Raw genomic sequence first — 22,808 nt, 5'->3', positions numbered from 1 at the left:
TAAAAATCAAGCAACTCAAGATAACTAATTTTTCAAATGGCAAAATATTAAGTTGAATAAACAATGGCAAACTTGGACTTCTAAAGTTTGAATTTGTAATATACCTTACAGCTTTTTTCTGAAGAACAATCAACTTATCTATATGAGTCTTATAAGTATTTCCCCAAGCTACATTACAGTACATTAAATGAGGCATAACTATGGCATTATACAGAGTAATTAAGGTTTCTTTTGGTAAATAGAGACGTAACTTGGATATGATACCAACACTACGAGAAACTTTAGTACAGACGTAACTGACGTGGTCTTTCCACGATAAATATTCATCGACTATAACGCCTAGGAATCGTACATTTTGGCTTCGATCAATCTGGTTACCGCCAATAACAAGTGGAACAATGTCATTTTGGATTCTTTTCCCTCTTAATCTAAATACAACATATTGAGATTTGCTAGTATTCAATAATAGTTTATTACAACAAAACCATTCAAATATATATATAATATACTAGGTGTTTCAAAAAACATTTCCCACTTTTGATCATTAATAGTGCAAAACCTATTCATCCGATAAAACTGTCATTAATATGAGTAATAGCTGAATAGTGTACAATTTTGTTGAAGGTGATTTGAATGTGAAAGCATAAATCAGTTTCATTAAATCTAAGATTGATTTTGAAGTAAGGTTTCAGATTTTGGTCAAATTTTAACCCTCTGTACAAAAATTGAACTTTGCACAAGAACCAATGATGTGTATGTGAGTGTGTGCTGACAATGGCCATGAACAATGGACATGCCTGAACCACCTGTTGCCTAGGTGTCAGTCTCGCGCTCCCTGGCACATGAATGCTTAATCAATAATTCATGTGGATTGCCCTGGGCACTGCTAGTCTGAATTCATGCACGGTAAAGGGTAAAATGTATGCACATGGAAAAAGTAAGCACATGTTTCCATGTGCTTGCAAACACCACATTTCATTCCAGCTGGCAATCATTTTCAAATTTTGCTTCACATATCACTAAATTTGGGATATAAATAAGCATAAATGATCTAAAGTTCCTCATTTTAATACAATTGTCTTCTAATTAGATAGTTGACAAATTTTTCACTTTTTTGATAAAAAGATATTATTTTTGGTAAAGAGTTCAGCAGCATTTATCATTGGGGCGATTTGTTTCACAGTAGATTTATTTAAGGCTCCATATACACAAGTGTATAGTCCAATTGATTTCTTTGCTTCGTGTCACCATGTTTACGATAGAACAGAAGGTATTCATTGTAATTTCGTTTTTCAGAAGTAGGGAGAACACTGTCGCGACTCAACGACAGTATTGGCAGGCGTTTGACTTTACACAGATACTGCCAGAGGCTGAATAAAGACTAGTTGTGATAGTGAAATTTCTCATGAATAAATAATGAAGCATTCAAAGCCTGGCCATTGTTCAGGACCATTGTCAGGGTGTTAACCACACACTCCCATACACACCCATTTACCCCTGTGCAAAGTGAAATTTTGTACAGAGGGTTGAAAATAGAGCAAAATCTGGAACCTAACTGTGAAATTAATCATGAATTTCATGATACTGATTTATGCTTTCATATTTAAACCACCTCCAACCAAATTGTACACTATTCAGCTATCACTCATATCAATGACAGTGTTATCTGATAAATAGTTATTGAATTATTAAGAATCAAAAGTGGGAAATGTTTTTTGAAACACCTAGTATATATATATATATATATATATATATATATATTTTTTTTTTTTAATTGCGCATATATTTTTTGTGAACATTGAATATATTTTGTTTTTTCCAGTATGGCTTGCCATACAGCGCATATATTTTTTGTGAACAGCGAATATATTTTAATTGCGCATATATTTTTTGTGAACATCAAATATATTTTGTTTTTTCCCCTATGGCTTGCCATAATGTGGTTATGAAAGCCAGCAGCAGTATCATGACTTGCGATTCATCCTCAGCAGGGGTTCAGGCTTTGTCAGCACAGGAAATCATGGAGTAGGAGGGATCCATGACCAATCCACTCCCCTTATGGTAGATGTCAATCCCCTTATAATTGGCCAGATGCCATGTGTGCTGAGTCATATGCATTTAAAAAATCACAAGATGTTCCAATTCTTGACTTTGCTAAATATATCCATGGTCACGCTGCAATAATTTCCACACTAATAACAAGGATTGTTATATTATTGTGGGTTTTTTTTTCAGATTTATTTATTTTTATTTATTTATCATTATTTTTTTTTGCTGCATACATGCTTGTGAGATTTCGTGGCACTTATTTTGAAAGCAAACCCTTGACAAAATGTATCCTTCTGTGCCATATGAAAGATTATAACAACATTTGTGTTGAAATGATATGTAAATATTCTACAAATCCTCGACATACTATCCAGAGGTAAATCAGGATGACAAAATTAATTTCATGAAAGAAAAAAAAACAATGCAAGTGACACTTAATGTATGTGAAGACTTGTGAATGCAGGGGCATCTGGTTGCCAGATCCCTATCGATTGTATTTATAGGTAGAACACATCTACACATACATTTCTTAATTCCCTGACATATGCATACATGTGATATACTTATGTTTTGACAAAAGTATACAAATGTGCACACACATATATCATGTCTATCTTACATCATACCCCTAATTATCTTTACTGGCACCTAATGGCATATAATAAATAATATTCATTATGGTCAGTTTTTCTGTTTGCATTTGTTACATACTGAAAAAGCTGCATCACTTCGGTGATCCCTCGCATTAATCCCCAAGTTGAATTATCCTGCGGGTTTATGCCAGGTTCAAGTGTGTATACTGTGTGTCACACACAAACACACTGCTATAGCTTCTGACCATCTGAGCATTGAGCAGTCCAAGCAACTACCCTGTGAAGGATAACGCCGAAATACCCTATAAAGGATAAAACGGGAGGACCGAGCGAGCTCGCCGAACTTGGCTCAGTGCCAAGCGAATCGCCTTCACGTGTAAAGTCTATGGGAACCGACAAAACCGCTTCGACATGCGTGTGTTTAAACACACACGGTGTATTTTGCTCCCCACGGCTTGCGCTCGTTTTCCCTCAGAGTGAAGATTATTAGTCTTTCCTTTCATAGACCCTTTTGCAGGATAATCCGCGGGGAGCAAAATTCACACGCTCTCTGTCATAGCACAACATGTTCGAAAATTTTGTCCACTTAGCCTCATTCAATCCGGCCTGACTTTGTCAGGCTATCCCTACTGAAACAGAGAAAAATGCGCACACACCGCGTGCCTCCGTGCAGTTAGCCCACGTGGAATGGTGATCGTATTGCTCTCTGGCTCGCCTTGCTTGCTTGGTTGCTGCTTTCGTGGGCTAACGTTCGCTGCTGTACGAAGGAACCTCACTCATATCACATTTGATACATGTAATCACAACTGTAAATTTTGGAAATACATTATGTAGGATGAAATCGGTGCTTACATCTTTATAGTATGATCTTCAGGGGACATTAAAAGATGGTATCAACGCAGTTTATCAGAAAAATCAAATGTGCATTGATCACGTCCCTGCGTCGATCTTGGGAAAGTGCTGTGACATTGAAAAGGCAGTCTCGCTCGGCGGAGTGTCTGCTGTGGAAAATCACTGTGAAACACATACACATACCATCCAGGGTTCTTCGGTGGGGGAGTGATGTTGTTTTTGTGTTTTTATCTCAATTCCTTAGTCGGGTTTCCTTGATACCAGTCAGCTGCCACTGAGACCATTACAGCACAATACAGTTTATCCCTGTGCACTAACTAGGCATAATTGTTCAATTCTCTTTCCACCTCCCTGCGGATGGTATGGAATATACGCTGCCATGACTGCATCAATAGCATTTTTTGAAGACTAAGATGAAGTTTTGTGTTATATCTACTTGGGACTGTGATAGAATCATAACTGAAAATACAGCTGTAGTTCCAGTTGAGGAGATGTGTGATACATGTACCATCGTCTTTACAGTTCGGCAAGTGTACCGGCCACGGGCAGGTGGGAGAACGAAATCCATTCAGTTGCCAAAACTGGGTTTTGAAATTGCGTTTGATCGTCTATAGAAGATGTTCTTACTCTTTATTATAGATGCGTATATATTAATATGTTCACACTGCAGATGGCTGTTTTCTCAGTCACAGAGTATTACAGTTTGATACTGGATGTGACTATTAAATACAGATTAAATAATTGATACATCATGAACATGATTTGAAAAGGAAAAAATGGTTATACATTCTGAATGATGCCAGTTTTCGTTTTGTTTTTGCTTTTGATGTTGTTGACACCCTTGTTGTTTTTGCTGTGGGTGCTTGTGCTTGTGTGTGTACGTGAGTGTGGGGGGACTTTGTATTTTGTTTATTTTTCGTGTTATCATCCTGCAACGACTATGTGCACTTAGTGTAGTTTTCGATTTGTGCAAATTGTTAAAACCATCTTACCACGGGTTACTACAATACTTGATGGATGTGAAGACTGTGTGTGGTATCTCCCCGGCTGTTATGTGACGCTGCGACTTGTCCGGCCTGCATGTGGGTGTACAAGGCCACCCAGCTCACGGCGAGCGTACAGCGCTCGCACGAGCCAGCAAAATCCGCAGAATTTCCAGTCATAAATCGGAACGACCGGCAATGAGAATAGAGATAACGATCGCAAAGCTTCGTTGAGCCGCTGAATAGCCCTGAGAGGGTATTTCAGGTTTATCCCTCACAGGATACTTGCTTGGACTGTTGAGAATTTAGGGTTTCTGGGACGAACACTGAACTAGGGCTTTCTATGACTGTAGCTCAGTCAGTAAAGCACTGGGCTAGCATCCGGATGTTTCGGGTTCGCATCCCGATGGAATCCCATGCTCATTTTTCCAATAAAGAATCAAAACTTCACAAAATATTCAGTGTATACAGTAATTGAGAGGATTTTGGAATCAAGCTTTATCAAAGTTATCAATACTGAAGTGTATGACTCTAATTTGATATATTGTAATATCTGAAAATGTTAAAAAATGAGAACATGTATGCATACTCTGAGACATATTTCAAAGAAAAAATTGTTGACTATTATTCAGCATAATAGCACAATTTCATTGTAAACTCAGTGCGTAAATTCCGTTGTCATAACATTTTTATGCCTAAAGTGAAAACTACTATTCTGCTGGTATGAAAGCCATTATGCATCATGGCAATCATTTCAAACTGATAGAAGCCTTTCTGAAAACCTAGAGCTTCAGTACTTTAAAGGGATCGTATAGTTTTGGTTGAGACCTAATTTCAGGTTTCTGACATTATCTGGTGAGATAATGAGAAACCTCTTAAGAAATATGAAAGAGCACATGATTCCATGAGGAATTCAACATTTATTTGATGAAAATTGGTTTTGAAATGGCTGAGATATCCAAAACAGAGCGATTCTAATAAAGTGTGGGACCCACACTTTAGCACGATCGCTTTGTTTTCCTTTGTTTTTGGATGTTTCAGTCATTCCAAACCCGATTTTCATCAAATAAACTTTGAATTCCTCTTAAAATGGTATGCTCTGTACTATTTCATAAGTGTTTTCTTGATATCTTGCATAAACTTAAAAGCCCAATTCTCATCTCCACCAATACTGTACTATCCCTTTAAAAACAATGGGATTACGGCAGTACTCCAGGGACCTGTTTCATAAAATATGTTAAGATGACAACTCTTGCTGGAATGGCAACTTCCAGTAGCAACAGCCAATCAGGAAGCTGGATTCTTGTCGTTACCATAACAACTGCCATTCCAGCAAGAGTCGTTATCGTATCAACCTTTTATGAAATGGGGCCCAGATCTGACTGTCTGCAAGCTTAGTATACAACAATTTAAAAGTGAGATATTGTTTATGATAGCATGTGTAAAATAAACTATATAGCCATATCATATCCATTACTACTAATCTGTTTGCAATGTTTCAGTGGAGTAGGCCTACAAGGACCCAAAGATCACAGACTACTTAATGAAAGCTTTTAGTAAATTCCTTTCTTTTTCCTAATATGCACTTGTCACAAATTAGTTGTTAAATGAATTATTACTGTTCGTAGACCTTTTACCTTTTAAAAGTCAGAAGATAATATATACAATGTTGTACCATGCATTTACACTCATCTCAAGGGTGAGATTAATGTCAACTATTGATGTCTTGATTATAATTTGTGTGAGTAGCTGTATATCTTATTTAAGAGTTTGAGGATACTGTATTTATAACTAGAAATTTCAGATACACAGTTTATGATTTGCAACAAACTACCAGGCAAGCTACTGACCTGAATGTACCACCACACATAGGCAGCCCTAAAGGACTCTGGGTCCCGTCAAAGTTTATGCATCTTCTGACAATCTCCACAAAATAGTTTACCTCATTTGTGGAACCCATGTGTGTTGTGCATTGTATTGTGCAGTATGGAATGCTATGTGTTGTAACTCCATGTATGTTGTCTGTCTGCCCTTCCATCCGTCCGTAATGAATTTTGTGGACATTGTAATTTAAAAACCATTTGAGGTGTCCTAATGAATCTGTATATATGAGTGGGCGAAGTTGTGCCTATCAACATTTGGGTGCATATGCTCAAAGTCAAAGGTCAAGGTCAAATTCTCAAAATTTTGCTTCCCCCCCCCCCCCCCCCCCCCATACAATGCCTGAAGTATTTTCTTGAAACTTAGTGTATACATGTGTTACACAACAAAGATTCTCTAGGAAAGGTTTTTGGCCATGGGGTCAAAGGTCAAGTGAAAATGCTAAAGTTCCAATTTTCCCAAAATTAGACAATAGATATATAGCGCATACAGTATACTGTAACAATCATGAGGTAGCACTCTGGTCTCGCCTCCCTGCACTTAGCTAAGCTGTATGTGGTAAACTGCATAATATATTATCATATACCTGGGCCCCTTTTTATCAAAAGATAAATTCAACGTTAAGTCAAGATAATCTATGATTAACTTCTCATATCAACTCTAAGTCCACTTAATCTATGATTATCTTCCAAATAAACTTCAAGTCTATTTTATCAAGAGACCCAGAGTTGAAATCAACTCCAACTTCCTCCCAAATCAACATATAAGTTTTCTCAACCGCTCCAAATCCATGATAACTTTACAGTTGATAAAATATATAAAAAATAAGTAGAGACAGTCTAGGTAGACTCGGGCCGCGTTCATGCGAATTTCGTAGCCAGAATCACAAACATGAGTCATGATTCAAAACGGCATTTCAAATCACGGTCTCGGCGGAAGAGCGTTCATGCTGGCTTTCGCAACGCTGATTCTGGCTCTGCTCATCCTTTGCCATTGCGCAGCGCACTGCGCAGTTTGACCTTGTCTCTGCAACTCGAGCCAGACCTCCTTATGCCAACTGATCAGTCAGTTTATTATAGGCCTTTTCGTTTTTATTTCGGTGAATACTTTCCAGTAAGGTGTGGCATTCAGGCTCTACCCACAGATCGAGGAATATTCCTAATTCTTCGTCTCTCCAATTGTTTCCCTTGGTAGACACAGCGCTGCAGCTATTATTTTTATCAACTCAATCGGAGAGTAATTACATGTATTATTATATTAAACAGCTAACGTTAGATACTAGCATAGAATCGGTGTATGGCGTTGATGTAAACAAACAAGTGCAAGTATGGGACCGAAACACACGACTCATAAGACGTACACAAGTGCGTGAACAGAGCAAGAAGCTGTGGGATACCCCACGAGACGCGCATGCACACAGCACACAATGACGTCATAGAATCATGATTGAAATCACGGTTGCATTCGTGCGGTTTCTGCGATCATGATTCTGGCAGAATCATGATTCAAAATGCCCCTTTTTCTGCGTTTCAGATCAGCGTTTTGAAAGGCGTTTAAATGGAAAAATCGCATGAACGCAACGAAACTAAACACGTTTAGTGACTAAATGTGTTTAGAAACGCAATTCTAGTTTCGCATGAACGCAGCCTCAGTTGTAAGGCAATTTACAGAAGAAAGATGACTTTCATACTTTCCTAGTCTAGCTGGGGTCTTGTCACAAATGTTTGTCTGTTAACTGCTCACTTTCTCTCATTTAGTTGCATTTCTTTCATGTAATTATGGTCTTTTCCTTGTATGAAATTCACGATCGGCACGCATTGCTTACGCGACTGCTGCACGCAAACTCCCTAGACAGCAGTCTCAATCCCAGCCTGCGTGCCCGGCGCCTCGGCCCACCCGCCCGCCAATCAAGCCATCGCCAGCATGGGCAAGTAACTGAGTAACTAGAACCGCGTCTGTGTGCAATGCATATCTTGCCAAAGAACCCATTAATGCGAGGAAACCAGTGATTTCTGACGTGCGTAGGCCTACGGAGAGCTAGTTCGTCAATAGATACTAATAATGAGTTTAGTAGGCCTATACAGAAAATAAAGAGTTTAATTCTATAAGCACCGAGTACGACAGTAAGATCTAACCAGTGAATAGGCCTAACGTAAGGCCTAAGTAACATTACAGCGAGTCATTTGTACTTACCGTAACACTGCAGACTAGAGCGTCTACTAGGTCTAGAATTTCGATGTGTAGACTTGCGATCTATTCTTTACAAAGCCGATCTGCGCCGTAGAGGTAAAACAAACTACTGTATAGTCACCACACTCTCACAAGTTTCCATAATCCTACAAGTAAACTCACAAGACTTGAAACAATGCATCTACACGACCCTCACCTTGGACAGTCAGATGTACGTTTATATCCATAAATGAATACTGTTATAACGTTAGATTTACTGACATCCTACATAGTGGGGATCTTTACGGTACTTGCGTACATAGATTTTCGTTGAGCTCAAGATGTGCTAGATCTATCGACCTACTTTCTTCAATACAATGCAAAACGGCGTACTCATATTTTGCGGTTCTGTTGCAAACACTAATTCAGCGGCTGTAGCGCTAATAATACTGCGTCGCACTAGCAGATGCTTCCGTGGCCATGGCAAACAATCATGTATTATACTAGTAACTATCGTTACATGTTTTTGCTGTTTGTTTTGCTTTATGTATTGTATTGTTTTTAAGCAGACAGTAACGGAAACCAGCCTCGTCCTGTGTTTTTTGTTTTGACTAAATCAATAATTAAGTCATGGTGATCAGCCATAACTATAATCGACTATTAAGTCTCTTCGTAAATTGGAAACTTACAATTGATTTAAAGTTATAGTGGACTTCAAGTTGGATAAAGTTAGCATTGATTTCACAATCAACGCTAACTTTATCTTGATAAAACGGGGCCCTGATAAACTTTGGGGGAAAAAAGGAAAAAAACAGTTTGCTGCTTCATGATAAATTTTAGATTAATTAGTTCCTAGATGTCTGCCTACTTAATTTGTTGGTAGTACTAATATTTTCTATATGATTAGATTTGATGCTTTCAAGTATAGACTTACAGACACAGCTAGAATAGTCTACTCTTTTAATTATCTAACTAGGTGCTGTATATGGTTTACCATAAAGTGTTTATTTATACCGAAAGAATCATTTGTGTTGATAATAGAGTGCAGATGAGGTCTGCCTTAATCATTATGTAGTATTCATTCTCCAGAGCACTGATTGAACTCGAGAGTAGTGATAGCCAGCTCAAATTGCATGCCAAATACTCTCCTCATAGCTATGCAACTTGTCTGATGCAAAGTGCATTGCATAGGTACTGCGATGTTGAGGTTAGCTTTCCACACCCTGAACACGAGATCACTCACAAAACTGATCACCTGGCATGGTATGCAAGATATTGGCACTGGACATGTGGTATGGTTCACTTCCAACATGTTAGGTGGAAATTTGATTTGCTGCTAGTGCTACAATGTACAAGTTGATATGTGAGTGTATGAAATTAGCCCTGTTGACTGCCATACCACTTGCTTTGAAATTCACCTACAAGCTGCATGTGGCTGTTGCGGCTCCACTTTAATGTGACAGTGCTACTGTGACAGGAAGTTTATCAACAGTTGCTATCCCATGGCTGTCACCGAACGCACCCCTCTTCAGACCCTTAACCCGTTGAGGACGAGTTCTGAGTGTACTCGGAAAGGTGTCAGATGGAAATGCGTGTTGTAGCAAAATCAGTCCGTCCTCAACAGGTTTTAAAAAAAGTTGTACTTGTTACCACTTTGGTCTGCAAGTGACTCCCCCCAAACGCTAGATAATTTTTCCCTCAATATTTTTTTTTTCATTGATATTTTGCACCAGGGACAAAAATTTGTGGCAAAAATCAATTCGCACCCCAGGCTTGACCTGGCAGCACTGATTCTTTATTCTATATATTCTATTATGTCATAATAATTTATCAGAGAGTGTGCAGCAGATCTTTCACTTACAAAAGTTCCCTCAAATGCAGCCGTAGGTGTCGATCGGGGGGGGGGGGGGGGGGAGGGTGGTTGCCCCTTTCCCCATAAAATTATTGGGGCAAACATATCATTTTGCTCCCCCCAGCAAGTCCCTTTGCTCTCTGCTTTTTTGCTTATTTGATAGAAAACTGTCCAAATATTTTATCCAACTTGTGCACCAGATTGCTGAATTTCAATTCTGAAAAAGCAAGATCTCTCTCACGTGGGAGGGAGATACCCCCTCCCACACCCTCCTCCGTTCGGTCCTTTTCCTCCAGACTTAGTATAGATTGACAGATTTCCAAATGTTTCATCTAAAGTGTGCACCAGGTCTGTCATTTCAGTTAAAAAGAAGCAAGCAAAAGTTCCATCAGAAGGGAGGGGATATATTCTCTCAATTAACCCTTTCCCAGCTTTGTTTCCCTGTAAAGCTTTAGTACACTTTCAGGATTGACAGCTTCCTGAATTCCATCAAAAATGTGTTCACAAGATATTTTTATTTGAAATTCTAAGAATGCAAAAGCTCCCTCCTATGCATGGGTATCAATCCCGGAGGACAAGGGTTGCAAACATGTCATTTTGTCCCCCCAATAATTCCCAAAATCAGGAAAATTTTCTTGCTTTTTTGATAAAAAGTGTCCAAATATTTTATCTAAATTGTGCACCAGATTGCTGAATTTCAATTCTGAAAAAGCAAAATCTCTTTCGTGTGCGAGGGTGATACCCCCTTCACACCCTCCCCCGAATGGTTATTTTCTCATAGACTTAGTGCACTTGTAGACTGACAGATTTCATAACGTTTCATCCTAAGTGTACATCAGATCTATCATTTCAATTTTAATAAATTCAAAAGTTCCTCTTTTAATTTACCTTTCCCCTGCACGGTTCCTATCCATTGATATACACACTGCACACTTTGGGGATTGACAATTTTCCGAATATTCCACAAAAGTGTGCATCAGATCATTCTATGTCAATCCTAAAAATGCAAAAGCTCCGTCGTGTCCGAGGGGGCTACCCCCTCCCACACCCTCCCCCTTCCTCTGACAACTTCCATGTATCACTTAAACTCTGTGTGTGTGTGTGTGTGTGTGTGTGTGTGTGTGTGTGTGTGTGTCTGTGACTTAAGAAAATAGTAATGTTTCCATAGTATTCCACTCTTTCTTTTCTTCATTTTTTTCCCTTTCCTTCATTCCTCCTCCTCTTCTTCTTCTTCTTCTTTTTTTTTTTTCTCTTGTGTTGTTTTGTATTTTCTCCCCCTCCTTTCCCATGCGTTCCTGTCAGCCTGTTGGCGGGCTGATTATATAACTATATTTACTATATTGTGATGTGTAGGCAAGAGCAGTTAACCAAATTAGGTGCATGTGTATGTGTGTGTGTATGGGTGTGTTTGTGTGTGTTTGTGTGTTGCATGTGTACAGATAGGGGTGGGGGAGGAAACAGGAAGGGAGGGAACTGGTGGGGGTGGTCATAGGGACTCAGTAAGGGATATGAGTTAGTAGGTGGGCGGGTATTGGTTGATAAATAATATGGTTCCATTATTTATTACTGTATAATTTTGCTGCATAATTCATTTGGATGATTATTAAGATTAATGCTAGAAGAACTGAATTATCACTGTTAAATTTAAGCAATTTTTTTGAGAGCATAGGGGAAGTGACTGTATGTAAATTGATAATTGTTCATGAAAATGTAATTTTTGTTATGTCATTATGTACAGCAATAGCAAATTTGCTATCATGATCACAAATGTATATTTTCGTCATTTCAATTGTAGCAAATGAAAATTGTTATTTTTTTCTATTACTTTGAATGGAACAGAATAAACATCGTTGAAAAACAAAAAAAAAGTGTGTGTGTGTGTATGTGTGTGTTTAATCAAACCATGGCTAATTTTCAGTTTCATACATAACGTACAGTATGTAAACTTCCTGTGGCAAACAGGATAACATATTGAAGTAGTGAAAAGAAGCATTACTTGTTTATTAGACATTTAGTACATCATCTTGCCTTTTTTTCCAGTCAGAATGATAAGTGGTACCAATATATTATGAATTATGCTTACTGTTATGAAAAATCATGCATTAAACTGTACAACAATCCTGAAGTGATAGTTTGCTGCAGTGAGTGTGTGTGGTGTTGGCTTTTTGTAGATGCATGCTGTTGCCCCCCCCCCCCCCCCCCCCCCCCCGTCTTCTTGTGCAAGAACATATTATTACAGGCATGCGTGGGTGTATAGAGTGTGTGTGTGTGTGCCCACCTGCATGCAGGGATAGGCGTCCATCCTTGGCTCTTTCTCCCCAGTAATATACCTCATGCACGTATGGGTAGTCGTGGTTACAAGCAGCCAAGCAGGAACATATCCTTTCGTACCATAATATTGCACTTATGGGAGTTCATAGATAATTGCAGTGGTACTGAAAAGTACATGGTTGATCTGAATGGATACATGATCTAGGTGATTAGTGAGTTATGGATCAAGGTTATTGATATTTTTTTAATTTTTTTTTTTTGTACCTGGGAAGAATTTATGGAGACAGGACAGTCAAGCTGGAATGAGGACATGCAGCACCTATGAAAAAAAAATAGAAAGAGGGGAACCTTGAGAAAAACAGTGAGAAATTCAATTTTACTTTCCAAGAGCACAAACACACCATAAAATATGAACTATGTACAGATGTAAGAATTCAGCAACATGTGTTATAAATAGTATGTTACCTGTTTAGTATACAGACACACATACACACACACACATGTATGTGTTGTGCTATTAATGTCATATACCTATACATATGAATTTTGTATGAATTTATATAGGTCTAGGTATATTTCATATTTTGGCATGAGAATTTACAGAAGGGATGCTGAGAAGGGAAAATATTTGGGGCAGGTAACTTCTGTAGACATTATCTCATTAACCCTTCAGCAACTGATTATTCGGTACATAATGGGTATGGTTCCGTGGAAAATACAGCAATATTGCTCTCATTTCGACAACTTTCTAAATGACAATTAAAATAGCTCTCTGCATGTTTATTTTTGCCTGTCATAAGTTATGTTTATTTGAAAGCCTATGAAGACTTTACTAAAAGTACGATGTGTCATGAAGTAATTCTGACATACTATTGTTGACTTTTTACCTCTTTCAAATCACATAATTATATATTTGTATGAAAACAAAAAATTGGTAAAGCATAAATATTTTTTAAGAAATGGACTGACAGTTTCAAGCATTTTAGGGAGTATGGATAAGACAGGCAGTTTCAGGCATTTCAGTGACTAATGAATGGGTTAGTGCTATCATACCTTTCTATTTGCCCTCTGTGCAGCCTACCTTCATGAAGAAACATGCAAATAGCAGTCTTTTTGGTACATCCATCAGGGTGGGAAGGAAAGTAAATAATATGATAGCAAAGGTCAAGGAGAGGCTTTCGCAGCCAGAATTGACAGAGGTCATTTGAGGTTACTTTCCCCTCTTACTGACCAATCACAGGACTACATGGTGCTAAACACAAGAACTCATCTCTTCAAGGGGGTTTGATGTGTATTTGTGTGTGTATGTGTGTCTGTGTCTGGGAGAGAGAGAGAGAGAGAACAACTGAACAACTCCAATCCTATCCTGTGGTAGCGCATTCACATTGCAGATGGTCATTTTGCAATGAAGCACACAATATCTGTCTATGTAGGAGTCAATGGGGGCTTTGCTAGTGGGCAAAAAAAAAGAAAAAAGAAAAGAAGAAATAATGATTGCACACATGCATTTGCTTTTATATGGCAGTTCCAATGTTTAAAGAAAAAAGAAAAGCATGGGAGGAATAACAGATAGAGACGGAAGTTGATGGGGAAGGAAGAGAAGATGAAGGGTCAGAATCCCCCCCCCCCCCCCCACTCAGCCGGTCAACCGTACACACTTGCTTGTTCCACATTCTTATACCCCTTTTATATTGCCCACGACTTTTAGCTTGCCTCTGAAGCGAGCCAACTTTAGCTCGGGCTAAGTCGTTTTATACTGCCATTCTCGACCACTCAAGGTTACGTGCGAGACCAGACCTATCGCCCCCACCATCAGTCTGCTGTCCTTCCCACCAGCGCGAAAATTCAGTGACAGTTTTCATGCTTAAGCCCCTGTTTCACTATGCCGTCCTCGCTACAATTTGACAATTTTCTCAGATCGGAAAGGATCGGGTAAAACCTGAGCCGATCTGGACACAGTACGATGTTAGAACGCTCTAAGAACGCTGCAGTTACGACTTCCATGTGCTTGCTACGCTCTTACTACAATGATCGGGAATGAGACATTACAATCTCTGTCGCTGCAGTTACACTTTAGAACGATGTAGCTACGCTGTCAGTGCGATGTTGCCGATGTTATCCAATCGATGCGCGCTGTATTTACGCTCTGAACGATCTATATGACCTATCACACTGTTACCCCGTCGAGAGAGCTGAAAAGTGCCCGATGTGCCCCGATGTACCCCAATTCGACTGTCGATTCGCAGTCAGTCAACTTATTAGCATGCAGAACCAAAGAAATATATTTTGGACCTCAAAGAGGCTCCTCAACTCACGGTTCTTTTGCAAATCAATTGTTAATCAAAGACATTCTGATCTTTCCAAGGCTTTCCTGATGTCCTTGCTTTTATAGTCCGTCTTCCTCCAGTTGTAGATGATTTCATATTCTTCAAGATTCTACTATGTCCTCTTCCTTCTCTTTTAGCATCACGTGCAGTCTCTCTTTCTTCGCCTTTTGGGTATCAGCAGCTGCTTCGCTGCTTTTTTGTCTTCTTTTTCTTCATCTCTTCTTCTTCTTCGAAAATTTGAGCTCCTTCTTCTTCATATTCTGCCTCGAGGTGCAGGGACAATGTCCTCCTCCTCAACAGTTTTGCCTCTCGATCTCCTTGATCTTTTGGCAGACATTTTGGCTGCGATTTTTCCAGCGTATCGGCTACGTCTCTTTTAGAGCGTAATTGAATCTGGGAAGGCGTAGGAACAGCGTAGCTAAAGCGGAAACAGCGTAACTAAAGCGGGAATGAAGAGTACTGAGATCGTCGTAGGAACGGGCCTTGACTCTATACGAGAGTTGAGAACATAGTGAGAGTGGCGTTAAGCGGGAAGATCGTGCTTTGATCAGGGAAGATCTGCGCAGCAGTGGGACCATGTCGGTGTATAAGTTTACTTCCTGTTCTTGTGCGGATGTTACTACGCTCAGAAAGACCCTGTTACGCTCATCCCGTGGTGTTTACACTGTCACTACACTCTCCCTGCTTGCCGTATGATTAAAAATAGGTCAATTTTGATCGGGGAGATAGGGAAGAAATTTTGAACAGGTTCAAAATTTTTTCCCGATCTGAAAAAATGCCCGCTCCAACCCTGACCTCCAAACGCTGCTCCTACGATGCTTCCGATCCCCGTGCGCATTTGCCGCTCTCTCCCGATCTGATCGGGGTCCAGATAGTGGAACGGGGGCTTTACTTAATGATACGAGTACAAATTCAGTTCTGTTGTTATACGTTACTCGCGAAATTCAACCAGTCATCGGCATATATATATATGTACGCACTGCGCCGGTCTATTTCTTTTTTCGCATGATTTAATCATGTCGTTTGCTAGTTCAAAGAGTTCACTGAGAGTTTTATCGAACAGCGAGCAGAGACAGCAGCGTAAAATACTATTAATACATTCAGTGCATGCAAAGCGTAATACACATGGTATTCTTACGGTTGTGAGTCAGTGATATCTGATCTTCTGCCAACACTTCGTCATTACCATTTTAACCACTGCAGATTCGCACTTATCTGGATAATGTCTTTTCTGCAGATTATAAAGATTCACATTACTATGCTAATAGATTTGATTTCCATTTAACAATGACATTCCAAGAAGGAATATGATAATATATAGGTAATTGCAGTAAGGATTGAGAGAGAAGGATTGTATATTTGTGAGTCATGATATTCCATGAAGTGATTCAAAATAAACATTTGATTCTTTGTTAGATTACTGTAAAAGTAGATATTTTTGCATGAGTAATTTTTCGCGCTTGGCCGGGTAAGATGAATTTCACATGTTTTTATTTCCACGGACTCGGGACATTACCCACTGGAACATGTGGCATGCAAAAATATTCATGTGCTTCTTTTCTTCTTTTTTTTTGCGCTAGCTTCTGGTTCGTGAAAATTTCCACTTTTACAGTAGTTGAAAAACAAATGGCAATCCTGTCTATACATCTTTCTTGTTCTGCTGTGATGTGCCCATGATACATGTAGCTGTGACTTTGTGAAGCTTTAACACTTCCTTATGATGTTGCTCTAATACACCATAGGCATTATATATTCCCTTTTGTTAATGAAGCAAAAAAAAAAATCGTCTCACTGCACTTTTCCACAAGGATTATTCTTCTTCATTTTCTTGCACTGAGATGTACAGACAACCAAATTTACAAGCAGTATATATCATCCTGATGCCCTGCTGATACATCAAATGTCATGGACGTCCATCTCATTAGGCTGAAGTCCAAGGATGCCTTTAGAATATATTTCTGCTGTGTAGTTCATCTGCTCTTCTTTCTCAAAGAATGTATTACACCTGTGAGGATGATGTGCTGTTGCCATGGCATAATTGCAATGAATCAGTATTGAGATTGTCTTTACAACTTAGTTGTTTTTCTTCTTTTGCAAATTCGAAAGGCCAGAAATCACTCTACAAACAGCATTTCCCAGCAGTGTCAATGTTGTCAAATATCAGTCAAAGTATAATTATTTCCTTTGCTTCCCATAGCATTCAATAGCATATGACCTCTTCATTGAGCTGTCACAATGCCCATGTTGGGTACTGAAAGTGCATGGGCGGAATTTCGCATAAAAGATGTATTTTCTTATGTAGGCAATGATGAATGGAAATGTTTTGGAAATCTTGGTAGGTTCCCAAAATGTTCACAGAGGTGTCTGCATTTGTGGCCTAAATTCATGTTTATTTGTGTTATTCTGACCACAAAAAAAATAATAAAAAATGACTGATTGAAAGATGAGTTTCTTCTATCAGTATTTTTCTTCACCTGTATGAAAACTGTGTATTTTTGTCTAATTCATGTTTTTCCAATATTAGTAGTGCACTTGTTTTGCTATTTACATAGCCGTCAATGTTGAGCGTACTAGATTTTGACTTTCACAGACTCCGTTCAAGTGCCCTTGATATAGTGTATAACAAAAGAGTTTGCAAGCCTATCAGCGCACACTCTATTTGTAGTTTCAGGTCCAATCGATATTTTGCATTGTTTGATGGCACATGCAGTCGCCCGTGGAAAGGGGAAATGAAACGTGTACTGTTGGACTGCATTCGCACAGGCAGATTACCAACCTGTCTGTTTTTTATGGCCAGGCATTAAAGGAAACCCAAAGAGAAATGTGGGTTGAGTGAAAGCAGCAACATTAGATATGTTATAAGTGAAAGTTTGAGGAAAATCGGACAATTGATGCAAAAGTAATGAATTTTTAACATTTTAGTGTTATAACCGCTGGATGAGGAGACTGCTAGAGATTGTGACGTATAAGGAGATGTGTGGACAACAATATAAAGAAAATATAAAGGGAATTCCACAAAAATTCATTTTTCATGAAAATTACACATTCCATGAACTTGATACTGACATATAAGGGTAGCAATTATTCTACCTGCTTTCTGAAAGGGGTTAGTCAAGTGCTCTTTCATTATGCTAGAAAAGTTAATTTTTGTGGAATTTTCTTTATATTTTCTTTATATTGTTGTCCACACGGTAAACTGGCGCCTCGTCTACAACCATACTGTCCACTGTTCACCTAGTCTAATGCCACCTCGTCTAAACTCGCTTCGTCTACTACCAACTCGTCTACCAACCATTTTGTCTAAATGCCAATTAGTCTAATTGTCATTTCGTCTACTAACCATTTAATCTAATCTCTAATTTGTCTAAGTCACATTTCGTCTAATACCCATTATGTCTATTGACCATTTCGTCTATTAATCATTAGGTCTATGAATGAAATAGTCTACAGCTCATTTTGTCTAATAGCCAATTGGTCTACATCTACCTTGTCTAATACTCAATTAGTCTAATAACCAGTTAGTCTACTCCCAACTGGTCTACACCCAACTCGTCTACTCCCAACTGGTCTACTCCCAACTCGTCTACTCCCAACTGGTCTATTCCCAACTGGTCTACTCCCAACTGGTCTACACCCAACTGGTCTACTCCCAACTCATCTATATACTCCCAACTGGTCTACTTGTTATATAGTTTTTGTTTTTGTTTTGTCTACTCCAAACTTCTTACTTAAGTCTACTTCACCCAGTTTCCTTTCCCATTGAAATAGGTTGAACACTCTTGGTTCCCCATTTGGTTTACATTTTTTGTTCTAATTATGATAATTTTATTACCTTTTATAAAAGAAAAATAATGTCACAGTGTGAAAAACTTGCTGTGTTACATTTGTGCTGGATGTGTAATTTATATCAGAAGCAATCATGCAGCATTTATATGTCCAAACTTCAACACTCCATCCATTCACCTTTGATACACAATCATAAGTATGGTAAAAATGAAAAGGCACACATTAGACGTACATTATCAGTATTCTGGCTGCCACGTACTGATGTATGTAAACGGTTAGATGCCATGGTATGATCAGTTTGGGTAGATTGTTGAGAGTATACCAGTCGGGAGTAGACCAATATTGGGTATAGGCGAGTTGGGAGTAGACATGTTGGGAGTAGACCAGATGGGAGTAGACGAGTTGGGAGTTGACGAGTTGGGAGTAGACCAGTTGGGAGTAGACCAATTGGATATAGACCAGTTGGGTGTAGACCAGATGGGTATAGACCATGTTGGGTATAGACGAACTAAGGGTTGGACGATATGATAACTAGACAAAGTGAATGTAGATGAGATGACTGGTAGACGAGGAGGGAGTAGACAAAGTGGCAGTAGGCGAAATGGATATTAGACGACATGACAAGTAGACATTGTGAGTATAGAAGACTTGGCTATTAGATCAATTGCTCAGTAGACGAAATGCTCCTGAGACGAGTTGGGTATTAGACAGTACGGGTAGTGGGCAAAGTGACTATTAGACAATATGTGTACTAGACAAAACAAGTTGTAGACCAAATGGGTATTAGACGAATCGGTAATAGACGATTTGCCAGTAGACCAATTGGAAAATAGACAGAGTGGCTGTAGACGAGGTCACTATAAACCGTCCACACATGATGTCATAACCTCTAGTAGTCTCCCTATCCAGCAGTTCCAGCGCCAAAACTTTAAAAATTCATAACTTTTGCATCGATTGTCCGATTTTCCTCAAACTTTCACTGATGTGTTCTACTAATGTTGCTGCTTTCACTCAATCTACATTGCTCTTTGGGTTTGGGTTCCCTTTAAGAATTTTTGGGGGCATTGAAGGCTCTAAGAGAATTACAGGAGGAACAGGTTAAGCACACTTTGTAGCAATGCACGAAATGCGACATTGGAGAATACACAGATGCAGTGCTACTCGGCATCACTCTCCCATTGATCAAACTTTTTTCACCAACTTGCACTTGAGGGTTTTTTTTTTTCATAAAATGTGCAGCTGTTTGTTCAAGGGAGAAACTAAATTACCAGTAGACACCACCACAGACTGCAAGTGAAAGCCTCTTCAGTTACATGTATGTAAAATATAAATATGTTTCATGTGAAATGAATCTTTAACATTTTCTCAAACCATTCATATTTTCAAGGACATGATGAAATTCTTTATTAGAATAAATTAAGTAGGAATGTTTTTTTTTTCTACTCCATATAGAGATTGGTCTTCTGGCCTTTCTCACAATTGTCTTGGCGACAGGTTGCATTTATGCAGATTGATGATTCTCTTTCCCATAGAACCTCTGCCATGTCCAAGACAGCCTTCCATCCAACTAAGGAACGGAAATGGACTTGTTGAGCCAAACAAGATTCTCTTGTTGTCGGTGCCCTTTTTTCTGGGCTTCCTGATTGATTGAAAGGCCACTTTTAATTCGACTCCCAGCACACTTCAGGATGCTCTCTGATGACTGCAGATCGTGATCGCCAGCTAATGCTCCCTTATTTTGTAGTCTGGACCTGGAAAGCCTTCACAGACCCTGAGATGACAAAATGAGCGCTTGTCTCCTCTTCAGTCTAAACTCCCTACAAGCAATCATGATAGTTTGGGTTTCGCATTCATCAGACCAACAAATGTATATATAAGAGATATAGTGAAAATTACCTCAACATGTACATATTCTTATTTGTTTGATTTCTCTGTTGCTCTCAGTACAAATGTGTGGTGTCTTAAAGCATTCAAGTGTGTCCTTTCCATGATATGTAGATACATGACAATCACATGTAGAGAGCTCAATTGATATACTGATATGTATATAGCACATGTTTGTGTCAAACAAGTAAAATTTCGAATGACACATTTGATACCTAAATGTTGATACAAAGAGAAATGAGCGTCCATGGGAGAATACTTCAATAAAGACAGAACTGTTTAGTGTAATGGACAGACCAATCAAAATAATGCTAACATTCTTCTTGCTACAGTTGTCACTTATGAATTACAGAGAGTAAAACCAACAAATATATTGTAATACATCTACCATAAAAGATGTAATATCCCATGAAATTAGTATCTGGAATTTATTCAAGTTCACCTGCCCCACAGGTAGGTTTGACAGTGCCTTTTAGAGATTTCAGCTTTCTCTTGAATGTTTTTGCAGATTCTTAGTATTAATTATATCTTCTCTGCTTCACTTTTTCTCTACAGCGGAATCCACATTGGAGCAATTCAAGAATACTACCAATCACTATAAAGCAAGCCACAAGATAGACCAGGACTTATTTGTGCAAGGGACAAGACCAGGATGCCTGCAGGCCATCTATGATGGGGCAAGCACTGACCTCAAGGTAACATAGAAAATAACTAAATACATAACAAGGATATACCTTCTATTAATGAATTATTTGAAACTTTTCACCATTGGCTATGTTTGAGCAGTCAAACGAACCAAACCATATTATACCGTACCATGCCAGGTTGGGAGCATTCAAGTGCTATGTGGAGTACCTCCTGAGTTATTTTTGGACTGAGTCAGAGGGGTCACACTTGTTGTAGCAATGAGATCATTCACCTCATACACTTACAGTACATACAGGTGTCCCTATAATCAAGAGAATCAGGTCTTTGTATAATGATGTAGTAAGCAAATAATCAACTTTGGTGAAGGTGATGGGACAAACTATCACATCCGAGACGATCTGGATGTATAGCTATCTTTCCAAAGCACAGCTGAGGAAAGATAGGGTACACTTCTTGCCGAGGAAGTGATAGTTTGTCTCATTGCCTGAAACTAAAAGTTGATTATTTGCTTTATATTCCACATCTAGGGTCCTAGATATCCCCATTTTATTCCACATCTGAAACCGATTTAGCTGGCTTTAGGTATCCTTAGGGCTTAGGCTACGTATAGATGTATGCGCGTAGATGACAAAACAACGAATTTGCTCCACGCCCCGCACGTGGCACCGAAATAAAAGTGCGTTGCACTGTGGTCTATCACTTGACCCAGGTCAAATGATAGACCACAGTGCAACACACTTTTATTTCGCACGTACTCAAAATTGTAAGTTCTATCATGCGTTACGACTGTGTGGACTAAGAGATCAGCGAAACAAAATGACTATCATCATAGAGTGTAACAAACTTTTCTTCTCAGGTGATGTGATGGGCAAATCTATGCTGTATCACATGATCAGCTCTTGACCAATCCTATAGCAAGATTCTTAGTATGTGCAATATAATGTGTCTTACATGCACAGAGCTACCAAGTCTCACGCATTCTGCATGAGACTCAAGCATTTAGGATCTGTCTCACGATCTCACGCCTGGCACCCATTTTTCTCACGCATTGGGCAAAGTCTGCAACTTGGGCCTATAATAAGGAGCATAGCTTAAAGGATTAAAGTAATAGTTGCAATTGAAGGTATATTTCCCTTACGTCTTTCAAAATAAGTAAGGTTCAGGGTTAAACCCCCCCCCCCCCCCTTGTGCTGCCTAGTAAAAATTTAATGTGCATAGGAAAGAAAGAACACACACTGGAGAGGAAAATTTCAAGTGCAAATATTGTGAGAAGATATAATATTATTCAACTCATCGGGTAACTTGATATTAAGTTGATAACCAGACACATGATAACTCTGGATATAACTGTGTAAAATGTTACTTGATCTAAAAAGATGTTATCATGGACTGCTTTTTACAGTCTCCATTGCGTTAGTAGATGCCAGGAAAACATCATTTACGGGGGTTCAAATACAGAGCTGCCAACCGTTCCGAAAAAATCGTATTTGTTACGAAAAATCGAAGGGAATAC

General features: G+C 38.9%; 1 protein-coding gene across 1 annotated transcript in view; it reads left to right on the top strand.

Moving 5' to 3' along the window:
- The window catches only part of LOC139737093 (actin-binding protein WASF1-like), a 95,903-nt gene extending 74,237 nt beyond the window's left edge, over positions 1 to 21,666 (top strand). Inside the window, exon 2 of the mRNA XM_071647770.1 lies at positions 21,203 to 21,666. Coding sequence (XP_071503871.1) covers positions 21,203 to 21,351 — 149 coding nt within the window. The 3' untranslated portion in view covers positions 21,352 to 21,666. The remainder of the gene's footprint in view (positions 1 to 21,202) is intronic.
- The last annotated feature ends 1,142 nt before the right edge of the window (positions 21,667 to 22,808 follow it).

Source organism: Diadema antillarum, unplaced genomic scaffold (assembly GCF_040938485.1).
Source record: "Diadema antillarum isolate AM-2024a unplaced genomic scaffold, OU_Dant_1.0 seq00000682_RagTag, whole genome shotgun sequence".
In the NCBI taxonomy this organism is placed as follows: domain Eukaryota; kingdom Metazoa; phylum Echinodermata; class Echinoidea; order Diadematoida; family Diadematidae; genus Diadema; species Diadema antillarum.
This window is presented reverse-complemented; position numbering and strand designations above follow the sequence as displayed.